Source organism: Pelmatolapia mariae, linkage group LG20 (assembly GCF_036321145.2).
Source record: "Pelmatolapia mariae isolate MD_Pm_ZW linkage group LG20, Pm_UMD_F_2, whole genome shotgun sequence".
NCBI classification, from domain to species: Eukaryota; Metazoa; Chordata; class Actinopteri; order Cichliformes; family Cichlidae; genus Pelmatolapia; species Pelmatolapia mariae.
Window position 1 is genome coordinate 4,725,169 of NC_086244.1, and position 20,627 is coordinate 4,745,795.

A 20,627-nucleotide genomic window follows, 5' to 3' on the forward strand; every position below is an offset into this window, starting at 1 on the left:
TTATTCTCATTTAGTATAAAAAAAATTACCAACCAAACAAACAAACAAACAATGATGATAACAAATCAAACAACAAACAGGAAACAGACAACAAACAAAACAGAAAAGTTTGATAAGTTCTAAAATTATGATTGATCACATGTAGCAAATGTGTTCATGATAAAACGGAATAAATGAATTAATATTATCATTATCGCCTTCATAATACCAGCAGCAATTATAGGATTGTAATGCACTAAGTAAATAAGAAATTGTTAGTATTAAAAAAGTCACAGAGATTTGTGAGGAGCCACTGCTCTACATCAGAAGGAGCCAACTGAGGATTTTTTGCAATCCAACCAGGAGGCGATCCCTCGACAGACCCAGAGCTTATTTCTGGGAACGCCTCGATATTCCCCCAGAAAAGATGCAGACAGAAAGGTGAGAACATGAAGAAATCAAAAATGGAAAAAGGATCAAATATAAACACGCAGAGGCATCCACAGTTATCTTTTAGTTACTGCATTTTTATTTAATTTCCACTGCGAGTCCCAGCGAGGTTCTCTGATCTCTGTGGACGTCCAGCGCTCAACACTGAGAGGTAACCAAAGTAATGTAAGACACCTGCTGACATCATGAGTGATCTCATATTGATCCAGTAAATCCTCAGGGTGAGTCAGCGTTACTGTACATGGAGCGAAGGCGAGGATGAGGACATCGAGGTGACGATGGCTCACTTTAAAAATGACAGGACAGAGAGGAGGAAGATGATGAAGACGTTTAAACGGTGGTGCAAAGGAAAAAGAAAACAAGATACTGAAGAATAAAAGAAGACTGATCGTCATTCTGATCACAGATATGAACCAAACTCCACACAAATATCTGCTAATTTAATATCAGTCAGGAGTTGTCACAGATTAGAGCAGTAAAAAATAAATCCACACCAAACACCAAACAGTTCTCATCATATCGGACCTTAAATCTTTAAAACACTGACAAAGCAATGTTTCAGCAGGACTTTTAAATATCTTTATTTTTTTAAATCCAATTCTGATGGACATTATAAAGTCTTAAGACTTTGATCCAGTCAGGTTTCTGATGTCAGAAAAGTTACTGATAAAAGCCTTTTAGAGCAGTTTCAAGTTCAGAGTGGTTCAGTTGGATAAAGTCCCCTCACTTCCTGTCATGGTCCGTGGGAGTTTTCCATCTGTGGCTGTGGGTCCTCCCCTTCTGGGTGGGACCAAAAGGGTCCTGTATTCCATCTGCAAGCAATCAGCAGGAGAGCTACTTAAACCTGTGCAACCTGCCTTTCCTCACTACTGTGGTAACTAGACTGACCCTCTGAGACTCATGCTAGCTGCTTCTTGCTTGTGTAACTCTGTTTTCCCTGTGTTTGGAGGTGTTGCATTCCCTGGTTCAATCTCACCTGGATATTCTCCATCTCTTTGCCCTCCGACCTTCTCGTTTAACCTCAGGACTCTCGAGGAAACTTCCACGGACCTCCCCTTCTCAGTGTTTACCAACTTGGACCTGTAAAGTAAGGAGAATCATTCACCTGCTCATGATTGTCAAGTTCCTGCCTCTCACCCATGCAACCTCTCCGTCTGTTACAGAATCCCTCCTGTTCCTCCGATGCCTTTTCTGTGCCCGCTCCTGCAACCTGATTTACTAGGGCACTCCCTCTCAAAAGAAACGCCAGCAGTCCTGTGTTCACCTTCTTAGCCAATACGGGCGAGCCGGGGTCAAACTGCTGAAATAATTATTTAAACCTTTTTGTTTCAGTTTTCAGAGATGTAATATCAATAATCTTTTCTTTTTTTAAAACATGAAAGCTAATTAGACCATAAAAACTGCACCTTGCAGAAAACAGTAACCATACATTAGCAGTACAGTTAAATCAGCATGTGTGTATAGGAAGTAGCTGCTGGGGGTGGAAGCTGATGCTATCATGCTTCAAATCAAAATGCCGTAAGGTGGTAATGTGAGGTCTATGAGACTCAGGGCTTTAACTGCAGTTGTTCTCTTCTATCAATGGTGAAAATACATTTTTGAGCTACATCTCCTCAGAGCCTCCATTAATATCTATTCATACTGGAATAAATGATTAGCGCCTCCCGTGGAACAACAAGACCAACCACTGAGCGCTCCAAGGCTCGTCCTTTCTTCTGTGTGGTTTAAGGACCCACAGGAGGATTTACTCCACCTGCTCTTTTCCTGACCAGAGGTGAACTCATGTTCAGAGGATCAGAGGTTTAATATAAAGTAAAGCATGGATTCATGTTTTATTAAACCTCTGAGCTGCAGCTGGATGGAAGCACTGACATCTGATTCCCTCCTCGTTTGAGTTCAACCCAAATTCTCCCACAATGCAAAGTAGGTTTTTCCTCCAACCTGTTTTATCTGTAAATGTGTGTCAGCTTGTTCCCTGAGAATCAGTGTGTGTGTGTGTGTGTAAGAAGACCTATACACAGAGAGAGAGACATCACATAAACTGTCATCAGCCTTCATGTTGTTATCTGCAGGAGATTTATGACAAATCAGGTCAAAGTTCAGTGTAAACAATAAAATGGAAGACTTATCTTTGAAAATTTGGTTGAGGCGAACACACACACACGCACACAGAGCGTCTTGTGTGTGTGAGAGACTCGGTGTGAACTCCCGCTGAGTGAAAACAATCCTGCAGCCTCTCAAATCCAGATTAGTCTGGATTAAAACTCACTATTCCCATCAGAAAAGTGTGTGTACTTGCATTACTGATGCTATGGGGACATTTGTCTGTTATCACACTGACATGTGGGGACAAAAATAAGTCCTGGTAAATCTTTATCTTTAACTGTGAAGACTTGGTTTAAGGTTGGGACCTGCAGCCTCCGGCTCTCTAACCTCCACTGGGAGACTCTTGATGGAGAAATGGGAGCGTGTCACATGAGCGGCAAGTGAGGTGGCCCGAGTTAGCGCTAGCATTAGCAGAGATTAAATCCATGGCATTAAAGCGGTGCAGTAAAAGTATCCCACATCCAGTGATGCTTCAAACATGTGAACCTGTAGCTCTACAGACTAAAAGCTACCAACAAGATGTGTAAAAACAATTGTCGCTATTTGAGGTCCAAAACATTTTTGTAATGTGTTGAAATGCGATTGACTGAAGTACTAGAGGTTGGCTGTATTTGCATGTAATACCAGTTTGTAACACAAGAGGGTGTAGTGAGTAAATATACTGTCTGAGAACCCCTGTGCCCTGGCCCTCCTATTTCATAAGGGGTGTTTTTAGGATAGTCCAGACTAAACAGAGCCTTGGTGGAGGTGTAGCTCAAACCATTAAAAATGAATTAGGTAAAAGTTTCTTTCTTCATGTTTCTGAGTGACAGGGTGGAGATTTCAGTGGTAGTAAGACACCTTTCTGTGAACTATGCCAGCAGTTAACTACACTTAAAATGCAACAATCAGCAAATTCCTAGTTCCCTTAAAAAAAAACCCATCAAAAACAAAGCTGTATGTGCTAAAACATAATAAAGAGAGCCTTTCGTGATGAGAAACTGGAACCTACCTACAATTTTGTGGTAAAATGCTGCCTCCTGGTCGGGAAGTTCCATCTACATTTTTGTACAGTATAATTACAAAATAGATCTTTAATAATTAAACATAAAGAACATTATACATGAAATAAAATCAGATCTAACACTCTGGTGTTTTTAAATTATTTTTCAGTCAGAGCTTTACTTTGAGCTGATGGAGAAATCATATTGATTTTGTGCTCTGTGTGCGCGTTCATCGCATTGATGTGCCAGCAGGCTGCTTCATCGATCAGGCATCTGGGTGATCACTGATGAGTCAGCATATTCTCTCTGAATCATCTGAAATCACATGACTTTCTCTGAGCGAGCGTTTCCTCTCAGAATTCTTACATTTCTAAATCTGAAGTTTATTGTTTTTTTAACTAAGGGTAACTCATCACAAGCACTCAACATGTATGCTAGAAGTTTGAACTAAACGGCTTCCCGTGCCCATGTATGCTTAGCATTCAAAAGTCATAAATGAGACAGTACAAACTGTACAGGACAAAATAGTTTTATTACCGTCCTCCCAGTGTGTGTGCATGTGTGTTTGTAGAAAACAAGAGGAATCATCAGCATAACATGGTACACCAACAAAAACTAAAATCATGTCCATAAAAAATAGCTTTTCTTTTAAATGGTTCCAGTAAATAACATGTTAAACATGTAGAACTCTATCTCAGAAAAATAAAAGCAGGCCCCGCCCCTTTACATCAATAAACTCCATGGCCAATCACAGCCGAGGAGGGGAGGGGCCACGCAGGATCTGACAGCAACGACAGGCCACAAGAACAACACGTCATTAACAACCCCCAGCCCATTGGTCAGGCCTGTCACATGGTACAGAATATATAGCATATTCATATGTTCAGATTATATTTCGCGTCTATATACAGTGAAGATTTCCACACAAACTGTGGACAGAAAACCTCTTTACAATTAGGAGGCGCGTCAGCCATCGGCTTCCGGAGCTTTCTGTCTGTCATCCTGCTGCAAAGGATCATGGGTCAGTGCTCTTTCTCCAAGTTTAAATTGCTAGTTTTGCCCTCAAAACTAGCAATTTAAACTGTGCAATTAAGGCTCAATAACCAAAGGATGACCCTAACCCTAACCGCTCGACAGGCGTGCAAATGTTAATTAGAAATTGCAAAATTTTAAAAAAGTATCTGAATGACAGCATTTAAAAATTTTAATTTTTGCATAATGTTAAACTTTTCTGGCAAGAAAGATTTTAAGCTTAAATTCTAGTTATTTTCCACAAACCTTTGACATAAGGAGGCAGTTGTTGTTATAACAAGAAACTCTTTCCTGTAACGGAGCCCGGTGAAAACAAGAAGTGTCATTTAAATTTCTCGTTTTACGCCTTTTTAAACTTTTATTCTATCTTTGTCATTATAACAAGAAGCTGCTCATACTTCCCAGCATGAATGACCTATTTCGTATTTAAACTACTAAAAGGTAAAGCAGATACACACATATGATAACAGGAAGCAGATTATAAATATTAGTTATAAAAAGAAATCACTGTCTTAAAAGAGGCGTGAATATTTATTCATTTTTCATGTTACGTTTTGTCACTGAACAAGTCATATATTAGATGTATTACCATATCAAAGTTACTATAATTCTAAACAGTGTTACAGTAAGACAAAGATTCATTAAGTTGCACTGAGCTGGTTTGCACACGAACAGTTTCTGAAGTGCAGCTGGACGGTACACTCAACTGCAGAATGACCGGCAGCAAAGTCTGTCCAGGCTTTGGACGTCAACGTGAAAAACCCAAACAACTTTTGGTTTATGAGATGAAAACCACTGAGAAAACTCCAGGCCTCAAGTGAACAGACAGAAAGCTCAGGAACAACAGATGTTCCTCACTGGATTTAAGGAACGGCTTCCTTTATAAATGTCAAGAAACCAGAGCAGAAAATCTAACTGATGATGTTTATGAAGTGAAACTCATCACCAAATCCTGAGTACATGTCCACAGACCGCCTTTGACTGCAGGAACCGGCCGGCTGTTTTAGCTTTCAATCTTCGTATGTTCAGATCTCAGGAACCAACCCTACAGAAACCCTTTTGGGGGTAGGAACCACTGAGGGGCTTCGATTCTGATTCTTTAAACCTGGAGAAAGCGCCCAAGAACTTTTTTAAGGCAGATACCTTTACAACACTTTGCCCCTACAGTGAAAAGATGCCTTATGTAACTGGAGGCAGGGGTTTGCTTTGCCTCTTCCATAATGTGCTTTCCTTTCAGTGATTCACATTTGAGAGAGACAGTTTAAGACTTCTGTGAATTAAAGACGTCTGAAAATATTGTTTTAAGACTTAAAGGCCTGCAGGTGAAGTATTTCCTCAAATGTCACTTTGCAAGCATCTTTCATGTTCATACAGGCAGCGTTTGCAAAGCAGACCCCTCGTCAAGTTCGCTCAGACGGTGATGAGTTTCAAAAACAGAAATCTGGACATTACCCAGAATGCAAAGCAGTTTCTAATCGATATAAAGACATTCGTCATGTTCTGCTGGTGAGAGAAAGGTTAGCTTGAAGTTAAACATGTCGGACTCAAACCCTGCGTCCAAAACTCGATACACAAAGTTCAGCTTTTCTCGATAAATGGCTTATTTTTCATCATCATGCTCTGAAAGAAAGATACACAACAGGTAGTATCTTTTTTTTTTCTTTTTTTAAATGAGGATGCATCTTTCTTCTGCTGCAGCTGAAATCTTTAAGGCTTCGTCACTCTTTAAATCTTATACGCAATATAAACACGTCATCTCTGATAGAAAAATAGAGTCATGCTGTAAAGAGAGAACAGTCGAACACGATGGCTTGGTGCTGCGTTTACGTCGCCGCAAAGGCTGGGAAATCCCGCCGTCAGGGACCGATCTGAGGCTGAATTCAGAGGAGCTGATGATGGATGGTTCCCGCTTGGATCAGGTAGAGAAAACTAGAACCTCTATCTTGAATCAGATTTTTTGTTCCTTTTTAAACCTCACATTGTAAAAAAAAATTAAGTAGTAAAGAAAGATTTTGTTTTGCAGGATGTTTCAGGTATTTAACGAGTTGCAGAATAACCTCAGTGAAGGTGGAAACACTGAATACGAGCTTCACTCAGTCCCTGACGCTCCAGCTGTGTGTGTGTGTGTGTGAGTGTGTGCGTGTGCTTGCACAGCTATCTTTGTGGGAACCAAATAGAGGGTCAACCTTGTGAGGACCCACCTTTGAAAGGTTGGGTAGTCGGGCTTTTCTTCTCATCTATGAACCATCTGTCCAAATCCAGAGCGCCCTCTGTCCTCAGCCTGAACCTCACTGCAGACGCTGCACTGCTCTTAGCTCAACCAACCTTGAACCTAAAAGCTTAGATTACTTGATACTTGCTGCCATTACATTTGACTGTAAACAAAGACACATTTTTCCATTAAAAATATTCCAAAAAGTGCCAACAGCACACACAAGACAGGTCCAGTTCTACGACTAGCAGAGGGGAACATCCGTCAAATCAAAACAAATTACCATTTTTCACAATAATATTTTGTAGGGTGCAAAGACCATTTTACCTAAGTTGGACATTTGAACATGAGAGTCAATAGCGACTGACTCACTTTGGCCATTAGTGGAAGTGCAGAAAAGTGCAGCTCCTGCTGCGCTTCAACGCCTGCCTAAATTTCTCCAACTTGTCTGTTGAACTTTAAACACTGTTGGAGCAAAGCCACTTCCGCTTTCTTGCCTTTTTCTGAACCGGTCAGGTCTGCAACCCAAAGCGTAGTATTGTACAGAAGAAATATGGATGACTGTGCATTTCTTTTGGCAGCCCTTCCCATAGAGACTACCACCAGTGGGCCCACCTTCGCCACCAAAAATCTCTTAGCTCAGTTAGTGCAGTATTTTCTTTCCCCCATCATACTTTTCAAGTAGAAACAGGTAGTTACAGATTCGGTAATGACACCATGTTGCTGGTAAAAAGCACAGCAGTGATGCTGCAGTAATTTGTGGCGTGGTCGGCACAGCACAGCAGTGCACCCTAAACTGTAATCTTAAGAGAAATGTCACTGAAATACCGAAATGTAATGTTATGAATTTGGAGAAAGGCGTAATTCAAATATGAACACAAGTTTTCGTTAACTTTTGTTTTCTTGGAGCATGTTCTGCACCTTCTGGGTTTCTATGCTCGAGCGTCCTCCTCACCCTTGATGCAAATGTGGCAGATGATCTTATTTATGTGATAAAGACGTGTAAGTGCGCAACGAGCCAGAGCGCAAGATGTGCCAGCAGTAGCAACATCACAGCGAGTAACTGAGCAAAGCTTGAGTTAGCATGCACAGACCGACCCCTCCAATGAATCCTCACAAAGATTGCATTGTGTGTGTGTGTGTGTGTGTGTGTGTGTCTGCAGCCTCGGCGTCACACACAGAAGCACAGAAACACGTTAACAGCTCCAGAGCAACAACGATAACAACAGCAATGACAACAGCAACCTGCAGGGCGGCAACAGTCGGGTCAGGTTACCGTGGCAACCACAGCTAGCATTAGAAATAACACGAACAACAACAACATCAACAGTCTGGGTTTTTTTTTTTGTTTTTTTTTTTAGAGGAGCATGAGTCAGTGTCTGTCTACAATTTTGGGGAAAACAAACAAAAAAAACAAAACTTTTTTTTTTTGTCTCTGCAGGTTTTCGATGTCGCCACAAGTTCACGTCAAACACGCTTTAAAAATCACATTTTCGTGTAAATCAAGCAAAACTCCAGGTCATCTGAGAGAACCAAGTATCCAGTCTGATCTGCTCGGCTCGACTCTACTCTCTGTTTCAGTCGTTTTCTATTATAATACAACCGCATCAGTGTCCTTGGGGTTGTTGTGGCACCACGGCCAAAATTCCTGTGATGTCATTCGTATGCGCCACAACACAACAGTGGAGGATATCGAAGCGTTGGTATACCTGCTGCCAAACCGATGCCAAGTGTCTGCACCTCATCACCGGACCACGGTGTTGGTTTGTGTGGAGCCACTTTCCCTCACTGCCGGATTTCAAAAATGGCGGTTTGGAATTTTGTGAAGGACTTGCTCTCATGACACATCGAGTGACGCCACTGACTGGCCCATCTGCTGCATGCTGTCTGTTGACATGCAGTCACATTTTAGGACCATTCAGAACCCCAATGGAGCAGGTACCAGGTACTACCACCTAATGGGAAACCCTGAAAACTGAGCCGAGCCGAGCAGGTATTAGTGGAAAACGTCTGTAAACGAAACTAAAGACTGCACAAAATCCAACTAATCATTGTTCTAATGCATGAAGCCTCCTAGTTGTTTGTAAATCATGTACAGTAAAACTCATATGCTTCATAGCCGACGCTGAGAGAACAAAACATACGACCGCATGTCTCACAACCTAAAATTATCAAACTTTACCAGCAAGGATTTAAAAAATGTTTAAAACTGGGATTATCTGATACTTTGTTCCACAGAGTTTTGATCTTTTAAAGTTCTTAAGTGGATAAAAATCACTGCGGTGCTCTGAAGATTAGAGGATGCTCATCTTTGAATAATCTCAAATCCAACTGTAAGAACTGACGGGACATTTAACACAGCTCTGTTTTTTCGTTAATCAGGTTTCAGTTCAATTTTAGTTTGAGTTTAGTTTTTAATCAATGAAAGTGTTTAGTGTTAGTTTTTAAAGGTTTCATTTCTTCCTTTTTCATTCAAATTTATTTTATTTAATTGGAATTAAATCAAAAAGAGTCTACGGGGTTGAAGAGAAAACCCCAACAATCAGCTGATCCCCTGTGAGCAACACTTGGCAACAGTGGGGAGAAAGAACTTTTTTTTTTTTTTAAACATGAAGAGATCTCCAGAAGCACCAGGCTGAGGGAGGGGCAGATGTATACGTCACCCGAGAAACAAGAAAGAAAACGTTGCGATCTGCAGCAGGGAGTGAAAAGGTGGGAGTGGAGAAGGAACTCTCAGTGCATTATGGGAAGTCCTCCAGCAGGCTGAGCCTACAGCAGCAAAGCTAAGAGAGTCTGAAAGTCGAGATTAGCCTGAACACCGAATGCTGTTCCTCTCACTCTAACTTTTAGAAACTCGGTAAACAGAAGTAAGCCAGCAGTCTGAGTGATGGGATTACATGGTACTACGAGGTCGTTGAGATTTGATGTGGTCAGATTATTTATGACCTTAGGAGTTTAAGTTCAACTCTGAGAGCAAATTTTACCAAACTGACAAAGACTAAAGTTAGAGCCACTTCCTGTGTATTTGTATTTTATCTGAAAGTTTAGTTTTTATTTAAATTTTGGAGAACTAAAAAATTTTTTCACACACAGATAAACAGATAAATCAGCCCCTAACATCAAGGATGTCTTCCGAGATCCAATTAAATACGCATTTAAGCCATAAAAGAAAAAAAACATTTTCTTAGTCATCTTGTTCCAAGGTTGACACTAGAGACCATCTGATGCTTTTCTAATGCCTTTTTAATTTTGAAATGTTGTGCTGATGTTTGTACAAAATGAGGACTTAAACTTGGACTCCAGGATGTTGGAGAATTTATGTTTTTCATGGTTTTTGGTGCTTTATTAAACACAAATTGATCAAATTATTTGAAATGTTTCAATCATAAGCACCGGTATGACAGAGTGTCATTAAGATGGGTCCTTTGTTGTTGGTTTTTGCACAGAAAAAGCTTTCAATATATTAAAAGCTGTCCTGCACTCTCAATGAAAGGAGAATAAATGCAACTCTTTCAACTTGTGGCAACATCACTGCAGATTTGTTCCAAGGCTTTTGGGAACAAAACATTAATTTTTCAGAGCTGCTCAAATAAAATCTCTGGAATGACTGCTGAGATTCAAACAATAAGCAATTGTTAATAAGTAACGCAAACTCATCTATCACTGTTTTAAAAACCAAAGGAATGTGACTCTGTCCTCAGTAAAACCTTTAAATCAAGTCTGACAGACACTTCAGTTCAGTTTGGACATTAAACTCTGTGAGAAAATATACAATCTGTCACATTTAGACACTTTTATAGAGAAAGAACTTGGCTTTGAAAAACCTCAGGTCCACCGTCATCGTCATCCTTTGTGATTGGTCAGTTCGAAATGCTGCTGAGGAGTCCAGTCAAAACAAAACAAAAAACAAACAACCAAAAAAACCCCAAAAAAACAGGCCATGCAGAACCGGAGAAAGGCGTGACCTTTAAAATCGGCCAGTAAGAGCAAAGCAACAACCCTTAAATGGCTCTGAAAGTCGTTTCTGAAGAAATCCAGCAGAAGGTGAGTTTATAAAATGTCAGTGTTGGTGCTGAAATTAAATTCCAACTGGGAGAGAGTCGCCTGGTAGCTTAAAAAATGAGGGAAAAAAAAACATGAGACCGTTTTAAAAACAGTCAAGAACCTTTAAGGAATCTGCAGAGAAAGGTGCATTGAAAACAAGACAGAAATAAATAACCTCGAATTTAAAAAACAAAAGATCCCATCAGAAAAAATGTGAGATTATGAGGAACTGCAGATCCTTTTACACACAAACATGTGAACGTTCGTGAGACCCTCCTTCCAGTCCGCGATCAGTTACTCCCAGAAAACGTCAAGTCAAATCTTCTGTTTAGTAAAAACTCAAATAAGAGACGACTCCAGCTTTTCTCCGGTTTCCCCTCCGTCACACATTGAAGAAACCGTTTGAAAACAGACATTTGTTTGCTGTCAGTTTTCAGTAAGCAGACCGGCTATAAAAGCCATCTTCAAGGTTAAGCTGTTTTATTTGACAACAGTCACGTCAGAGCACTTTTGCATCGTAAGGTAAAGACCTCACAATATTATAGAAAGAAATCCAACGACAGGTTTAAAAAAAACACCAGTAGAAAAAGAGAAAAACATCCCTCCGTCTTCTCGTGGCCTTTAGATGCCGTTTATGTCCTCGTGTCGGCTTCTTGTGATGAGTTCAAGTCGAGAGAAGCATCTGGTTCTCTCGAAACCCCGCTGTCATAGTGTTTGAGTACAAAGCTATGAAAGAAACAGGAAGGTGGAAGGAGGACAAAGCGCAGATTCCCACCTGTTAGAAAGTGTAAGAATCAGCGGAGGGTCTGACTGATCCTCGGCTGTGAACGCGTCCACCAGTGAAAGGCCCACACAAACCATCACACCTACCAAAAAGAGTCAGCCGATGCAGCCTAAACATCTCATGGCGTCGGGTTTTTAGTGATGCATTTCAGAGTCAGTGCAGATCCGGCTTTTCCTCCGACCCTCCAGGAGTTGAGGAGATCATTGGGCGAGGTTGTGCCCAGTGAAGAGCTGCTTCAGGCGGGCGGGGAGCTCAGGGCTTCTGGGGCCCCGGGGAGAGGACCACGGGGGTGGAGAGGCCGTCGACGCTCAGAGCCGGGATGTGGATCTGATTACTGCCGTTAGAGGGAAACTGAGAAGAGACAGAAAGAGACACTGAAGATGAAAACTTGACGTTTTATTTTGAAGGAATGTTAGAAAATATCCTGCCAACTTGGTAAAAATCAGCTGTTTTTCAGCTGAAACGTCTCTTCGCTTTCTTTCTTTTTTGTCTTTCTGTAGAACATGATGCACACTGATGAAGTTTATGAATTATTTTTCTTCCTCAGTAGCCAATTTACTGATTCTACGACATTTAAGGCATTTTTAAGCAAACTGAGCCCGTCGCTTCTGAACACTTTAAGGTTTGTACATTGACGGAAGAATGTGTAACTGATTCCTTTTTATGCCTGCATGCCATTTTATCTGTAAACACAAAAGTTTTGAATAAAGTTTTGATTTTAACAATCCATTAAAATTTGGTTCTGCAGTCTTTATTTATTTATTGGTTGAAAACTGCCTCAACTTAGAAACCATGATTCTTACAAGTGTGGTGTGTGTTATCCACATGTAGAAAGTAACATATTAAAATTTAAAGTATCACGTCACATTTGACCTCTGACCTCACACATCTGGATTTCTTTCAAGTTGACCCATAAATATTTTATATCTTTAAAATATAGTCAAGAAAACGAGAACGAGCTGCCTAGTTAGAAATAAACTGTAGCATAATGTTATATCACGAGTTCGTGTTATTCATGCCCAATTGACAAATTAGTACCCGTTATCTACTCTTAAACAATGTTTGTATAAAAAATCCAACACTATTCCCTTAAAAGAAAATCGTGCCCAGAGACTGAGGTGTCTTGGTGGAGATTTGCGCTCTTGGAGCGTATCTCGCTTCATTACGTTTTTCCAAGAATAAGACATTACACAATGAATCAAATTAAACACTTTGTCTTCAGAAGGTTGAACATTTCAGTCTCTGGAGAAAAGTACTTGAAACGGTTAAACCATATAAAAGCAAGTCAAAGGAGTTTGCAAAGAAAAACTCCTTTGACTACGATGACCTGGATGACTGAGAACCTTCACAGACACATATAAAAGCAAAACTCCCAAACAGTGTCTGTAAACTCTGTAAAGTCCCACTGGGCACGTGATGGAAGCTGAAATAATATTCTGACATTTCACTTACTTAAAATACAGACATGGCCTTGAGAGACCCAGGACTCAGGGGTACTTACTATGATTTAAGACTGCCTGGTTACCTGTTCTTTACTTATATTTTTAATGTAGTACTCATAATCTCAGGCCTCAAGGCTTCACTTCTATTTAACCTTCATCCTTGCCTCCAACTCCTGAACAAATCAAATGCATCCGTATTAACTGTGCTCTAAAACTGCACACTTTGCCCTTGTACACTGGTCTGTCTTGATAAAGAGGGAACCTGTTTAAATAACAGATATTTATTTATAGTCTCACTAGATCACGGAGGTCTGGTGAGCACATGCTGGAAAATCTTTCATATTTGAACATTTCTGCTCCTTTTGGTTTCTTCACATTTGTAGCCCAAATCCTCATCTTACAATGTAAAAAACCAGCTGAACACTTTTCCCATCACTAAAGAGTTAAAATGGGTTAAAACACAGCTTTTTCTAGCAGGTCATGAAAGATGTTACTGAGGAGCTGCAGGGTTTTCACAGCCTGCAATTTTTAGCTGCACCACAAGGAGGCGACAAAGTATCACAGCGATAAAAACAGCAGAGAAAACTTAACACCTTTGTCTCAGAACACAGGAAGAAATGATTTAATGATACTAGTTATAGACAAACAAATGCTTAAACTACCCAACCGTGCATACAGGCATGCAAACGTTAAAAAATATTTAACGTTTCAAGCTTTTCCCTCTTCTTTTTAAAACATTTTTTGGCTTAGATCCTCGCACCGCCCATCCTTCCTGCCTCCAACACATCAGCTTCAAGCGCTCCCTGTTCAACGGCTGTCTAATATAACCCACATCCTGACAGGTCCCATTGTAACGAGATAATGTGCAGTGTATTTTAGTGCATTATAATCATTATTACAACTCCGTCAGAGAGAAGACTCAGAATGTGCTGTTGTTTATGCACTGAGTGAACTGAACCTTTAATAACAGATAACAGACGGACTTCAAGCTGGGCCAGAAACCTGCAGACACACAAACCAGCTCTGTGTATTCTCGTTCATCTATCAATGTAGGGACTTGTGTGTATTTTAGATCATGCGAAGACACCCCTCCTCACTTTGATTGAGACCTTCAGGTTTAAAGGTTTTACACCTGGATATAGGATTCATGTTTAGAACTATATTCAGATTAAGGCTGACGTCAATACGAGTCCTCACATAGTATGTGTGTGTGTGTGTGTGTGTGCGCACGCACCCTGGATCAGATTCAGGAACCCGCAGTGCACAGTATCCGTGTGTGTGTGTGTGTTTGTGGTAGAGGAGCTTGTGTCCTGAAAACCAGTTTTTATACTTTGGTGATTCTGTGATGATGCTTTCCTCTTCATTGCCAAATAACTAAAGATAAGTCCCTCCCATCTATGATGGTCATCCATAAATCGTCTAATCTAATCTAATTTCACTACATGAAGCCAGTGTGGCCAGACACCATGCTACAGAGTCTCCACTGAACATATGACTGATGCTACGCTGATGCTTCATCGTGTCATTTTATCGCTCAGGAAATTGAGGGCGAGTCAGTTTTCATGAGCGAGCGACAGTTGTTGCTCCATACAGTTGACTTACATTGAAATTAATTTTTTGCCTTTTACAAAAAAACCAACCAAACAAAAAAAAAAAAAAAACAGACAACAGGCAAAGCACTTCCTCTAATGCCCACTTGGTGCTCGTTCTGAAAGTGTGTTAACGCACAGACTCCCATGTTAAAATGTGCAACTTTACAGCATTAAAAGGCATGTTTACAGCCTGGTGCAAAAACCCTTTTGGACCTCTATGAATATTTTCCACCTTCATAACAACGGTACAGGCAGTGAATGCATCACAGTGTGGGACTTGCTCAGTGCAGACGTCCATCAACACTTCCCAGAGAACCACCGGCTGCACATTGCCCTCCCTGGAGGACATCTCCAGTTCTTGGTGTCTCAGCGGGGCGAGGAAAATAATTTTTCCGTTTTCACCCTGGACATCTAACTGTTCAACCTCCTGCCCTGCAGTACAGGTGCACCAAGCGCCGGGTAAGCAAACTCAGTTTTTTCCCCTGGGCTATCACAAATTTGAGCTCGTATAAATAAACAAAACAAATGATTATTTAGCAACTAATTTGAAGTTCAACAGTGAATGGTGAATCCTTAATGTGTGTGTGTCTTCTTTGTAGCAGCCTTTATTCTTTACATAGTTAGTTTTATAAGCTTTCATTGTTTTTACTCATTTTTCTACTTCAATGTTTTTGCACTGTACAGAATATTTCACCAAATCTTGGATATGTCTTATGTACAATGACGATAAAGGCTTTCTATTCTACTCTACAGGACGGCTCCTGCAAGAAGTTTGTGGTTCCGTTTTGCTGCACTAATTAGCCGGTGTCTGTGTGTGTGATGCACCCATACAGTCTATAGTTGCAGCTTGCTGCAGAACCCAAAACCAAAGGGTGACATGATGGTGGCTACGTCCATCTTTTATACAGTTTATGCTTTTAACCACTCACTTCTACGTCGCGCTGTGACAACACAGCCTTAGGGAAATAAGAGAATTTTTCTGCTTTTATGTTTATATTTGTTTGAAATTTGGCTGCAGAAAAATATTTAAGTGAAAACTTATTTGATGACAAATTCAACAGAAAACACGCACACAGAGATAAAGGAACAATAATGATGACAGACGGCCTCTAAAATGATCTTTTCAGCGCAGACTGAGACATGAATTGTTGCAGAAGGAATGAAGGGGATCACCACAGGCAGTAGGATTTCACTTCTGGTGTAAATGAGCATCTAAGTGTCTAACCTTCCCAACTAACAGCTGCTGATATTGAACGTGAACCAGTGTGCATGACGGCGTGCGTGAAGTGGCAAGCAGAACTGCAAACTTGCTGCACAAACGTGTGAATTTTCTGTGAAACTGAAGCTGTGGTTTCATTTACCAAACCTGCATACAGACAAAGCCCAAAGCATTATGTGGCTGTAAGCAAAGGTTCAGTGTGAGCTCTGCAAACCTGTGAACAACCTACAGATTATATTTTAAAAGACGAGTATCTTATTGTGAGAACCAGCTCTGAACACTTTTTTCTTTCAGTTTTCACCACAAACTTCACCTGCAGACTGATTCTTTTCTCTTTCACCAAAACAATATTGTCTTTTAGTTCCTGCTCATGTTTCCAGCTGATTAAAGGATTTTACTGTGAAGGAGTTTTGGTACTGAAGTGAATTTTGTCGCACTTGTTATGTTCCATTTATATGTGGATTTGTGTTTCAGGATGTTGGAACTGCATGCAGTGGTCTCAGTGTATTTATTACCTGGAAGGAAAGTTTAGCTGGCGATCGAGGAGCGATGGGACTGAGCGTGCTCCAGAAGTGGATGGTGGAGGGAAGAGGGCTGGGAGTCAACAGGACCGGAGTCTGGAAGGATAAATGGACAGAAACATCCAAGAGTGTTTGACAGGAATGAACATTTCAAGAAAAAACAATTGACAAATGATTCAACTTCCTGTGTGGACATCCCAACCAGATTCAGTTCTGTTTACATCAACAAGTCAGAGTATCTAAGAGTGAAATCCGTCTTTATTCCCTTCTGTAGAAGGAATGCAGGTAACTTTGGAGGCAGGTTGTTCCTATTGGACGCTCTACAAATGCAGATGACACATTTAAAGACAGAAAATGTTAAAAAAAAAGAAAAAAAGAAGAAGCTCTGATTCAAGAACTCCTGACACTGCAGAACAAATCAACAACAGGAAGAATGACTCATCAAAACAAGCTTCAATATCGATGCGGCGTTTCAGATGAAGGTTAACTGAACAATGGACTAAACCAGAGCTCAATCTGATCTCAGCCAGTTAAACTTAAACTTGAAAGTCTTTATATGTGCATATACTCTAAATTTGTTTTAGAGTGAACAAGAACATGTTTTTAATGAAAATGTTTGAATTCAATGTACCATCCTTTTAGCTGATGGACAGGCTGAAATATTGGAAGAAAAACAGATCACAGAGGATTTATAAACACATACAAGACCTTCACATGTAATTAGGGACTGAAGAACAATATTTTGATTCACTTGTATTGAAAATGACTTTGAGGTCATTAAACGTTTTTCTAAAAACAACAACAACCAAAAAGATGAAAAAATTATCTTTTTTATGAATAAAGTTATTTATGATTCAAACATGTTTCCCGAGACTTTGAACTTTGGGTACATTTCTGTTCCCGTGTACTAAAATGCACGATCCATCCTGCACGTTTGGCACCTCTACACTAATTAATTTAGTTTTATTTATACAGCGCCAAATCACCACAACAGTCGCCTCAACGTGCTTTATATTGTAAGGTAGACCCTACGATAACACATACAGAGAAAAACCCAACAATCATATGACCCCCTATGGGCAAGCACTTTGGCGACAGTGGGAAGGAAAAACTCCCTTTTAACAGGAAGAAACCTCCGGCAGAACCAGGCTCAGGGAGGGGCGGGGCTATCTGCTGCGACCGGTTGGGGTGAGAGAAGGAAAACAGGATAAAGACATGCTGTGGAAGAGAGACAGAGATGAATAATAACTTACGATTAAATGCAGAGAGGTGTATAAACACATAGTGAGTGAGAAAGGTGACTGAAGAAGAAACACTCAATGCATCATGGGAATCCCCCAGCAGCCTACACCTATTGCAGCATAACTAAGGGAGGATTAAGGGTCACCTGGTCCAGCCCTAACTATATGCTTATAGTGTCTGTCTCCTGAATCCAAACTGGAAGCTGGTTCCATAGAAGAGGGGCCTGAAAACTGAAGGCTCTGCCTCTTGTTCTACTTTTAAATACTCTAGGAACAGCAAGTAAGCCTGCAGTACGAGAGCGAAGTGCTCTACACTAAACTCTCACAGTCTGCTGTGTGTTACGTGATTTGAAATAAAGATAATTTAAACAAACAGCTATAGACAAAACAACAGATAAGTGACGTTCCAGGGAATTCAAGGTCTGTGGTGCTGTAGAGGAAAATGTTTCGTGTCGGCTTGTTGTCAGCAGCAGCGATGCAAAGAGGATAGCTGCTAGAACGACACAATCTTCCAATTTGAGAACAGACGCCTATATGAATAAAGACACGTGTGCCACACATAGACAAGCGAGTGTTTACCAGAGCGTGGGAGGTGATGACAGTCGGGGTGAGCGTGTTGGTCGCTGATCCAGGAGCCAATAAACTGTTAACTGCTGCATTCACCTGCAGAAGGAACAGGAACAACACCACACGTTTACCTCTAAACACAGCACGATCATTCACTCATACACTTGCACATATACACAATATATATAAATTTTGGATTTTTATTTAATCTTGTGACTGCCAAGGCTCACACGGCGTTAGAGTTCAGGGTGAAAGCGCCTACACGCTGTGAGATTTCAGCAAACCTAACAGTCGATTAGAAGTGTGTCACAGAGCTAACAAACAGACTGCAGAATGATTAAACTTATGAATCATGGACTGTGGAGAATGACTTTTGTTTACGTGTCACATTCATCTTGGTGCGGTCATGATAAGGACTCGAGGACGCAGCACACAAACTATCTTCAGGGTTTTCCTGGATAAAAACATTTTTGGCAACCCCAAAACTTACACAGCTTTACCACAATATTCAAGACTTTAGAGCTCTTTAAAACGATCACCGAGGACTAAACTCTCTACTTAAATTATTTGTTTGTTAAACAACACGTTCTGGGCGTAGCAGGCCTGCTGCGTCTTTGTGTGGGCGTGTCCTATCGCTCTCTCGCTGTCTCTGGTGCCGTCCTTTCCTCCTGCAGAGTCAGCGCACAGCTGACTCCACACAGCAAACGACACTCGAGTCCAAAAGCTGTGACGAGTCGGCCAGTGCCAGTGGGCAGGCTGGCAGTGTCGTTTCCTGCTGTGTGGAAAGGAGTGCATGTTCCGACTGAATCCCTCTGTTTCATACTTTGTTAACAGCATCGACATCTTTCTGCTGATGTCGCTTTGCTTTTGACAGAAATAACTGCCCAGCTGTCTCCCTATTTAACATCCTTTTAATAAAACCTAAATAAATAAAAGATATTTAAACCGATTATTTATGCAGAAGTGGAAATATCTGGGTTTTTACAGACTTAAAATGAGCCTCTGTGGGGGTGGCCACGGACTTCTGCATGACTGGCAATTAATTTTTGTTACTGTCTTAACAGTAGTCTCTGCATATTCCTGTTATTTGTTGTCATTTGTAGTAGATCCACTGTCACTTTAAAAATATATATTACAATGTGTACAATAAAATATATATTGACTTTTACTCTTTGTTTGCAGGATACATGTTATAAATTTGTGGTTACACTTAATCTTGTTATATTCTGAAGTTGTCTTATAGTCATTTACATTTGCAGTATGTGCTGCTGATGTTTAAAGAAAAGAAAATGAACACATTCAGAGCTGCTAAAAGCTTTAAGAGAAAAAGATAAAAGCTTTTCGTCCTGGACGTTTTATTTAAGTGCTGTGAGACTCACATCACAGACTCAAAGGATTCTGAAAACTTCAATTTATCTGATAAATGTCTAACGTTCAAGTTGTTACATAGCACACATAGTGATGTTTCTCCATTTCACAACCAAAACCTGCATTTTTCCAGTGTTAAAACATAACTATATGAGAAAATGTCTTTGACACTGAGGGATCCACAGCTAGATGATGAGCCTGGTATCAAAGCAGAGGTGAAAAGGTGACCGTTTGTAACTGTTTTGACCAGTCACTTATCCGCCGGTTGCTATGACATTTGATTTTATGTCATAGAAACCCATAGCAGCCATAGTTTACCCAAAATGACTCTGAAGTTTCCACCAAACTGATCAAAGATCCAGAATACCAACGCTTTCCCAATGTTCCTCTGAATGACAGGGATCAAGTTGCTGCAGTTTTGATTAGAAACTATGATATATCCCATGATAATGGTGCTACTGGTTGGTTAGAAAAAAAAATGTGCTAAACAAAAATGAGATTCTGGATTTTAGATTGTAACAATTGTGCTTAAATGTGTTTTTCAGCCCTGAAATTTGGATTTTCTGTCATTGAGTTATGAAGTTCTAACAAAGTGCAAAGTTCTAACTGAGGAGACTGAAACTAGAGGAAAAAAAATCAAAATATGCAGGTCAAATTTTGCATGCCTTCATAAAAAAACAAAACAAACAAAAAAAAACCTAAACTTCTTCCAAAGTAAAACTGGGGGTTCACGTTTTGCCGTTTACGGCCCCAAACTCTGGAAACACTGACCTCAGACTTTGTTTTCCTGACTTTCTGTTTTAAATATTTTTTTTATGTTTGTGAAGCACATCTGAACTTTTACATGTGATATTTAGTAAAGTGACCAGCAGTGTTGCAGACCTTATCGAGGGAGAGGCCGGGGGGCAGGGAGGGAGAGGAGGGCAGCTCCAGGCCTCGTGGCTTCTTTTGTTTCGGAGGAACGGCGTCCGAGGATGAAGCTGCTGGAGAGGTCACCGGCGAGGACGTCGTCACCGGGGGGATGACTGGATCTGAAGGAAACAAGTTGCAGGAATGAAATCTAATGAATTATGGGAATAGACATAAA

At 40.5% G+C, this 20,627-nt stretch overlaps 1 protein-coding gene across 2 annotated transcripts in view; it reads right to left on the reverse strand.

The window, feature by feature from the left end:
• Positions 1-4,031: 4,031 nt before the first annotated feature.
• The window catches only part of elk1 (ETS transcription factor ELK1), a 33,021-nt gene continuing 16,425 nt past the window's right edge, over positions 4,032-20,627 (reverse strand). For both annotated transcript variants that reach the window (XM_063463404.1, XM_063463403.1), the window contains 4 exons: positions 20,423-20,571; positions 18,185-18,268; positions 16,359-16,460; positions 4,032-11,941 (listed from right to left, as the gene is read on the reverse strand). In XM_063463404.1, coding sequence (XP_063319474.1) covers positions 11,843-11,941; positions 16,359-16,460; positions 18,185-18,268; positions 20,423-20,571 — 434 coding nt within the window. In that variant the 3' untranslated portion in view covers positions 4,032-11,842. The remainder of the gene's footprint in view (positions 11,942-16,358; positions 16,461-18,184; positions 18,269-20,422; positions 20,572-20,627) is intronic.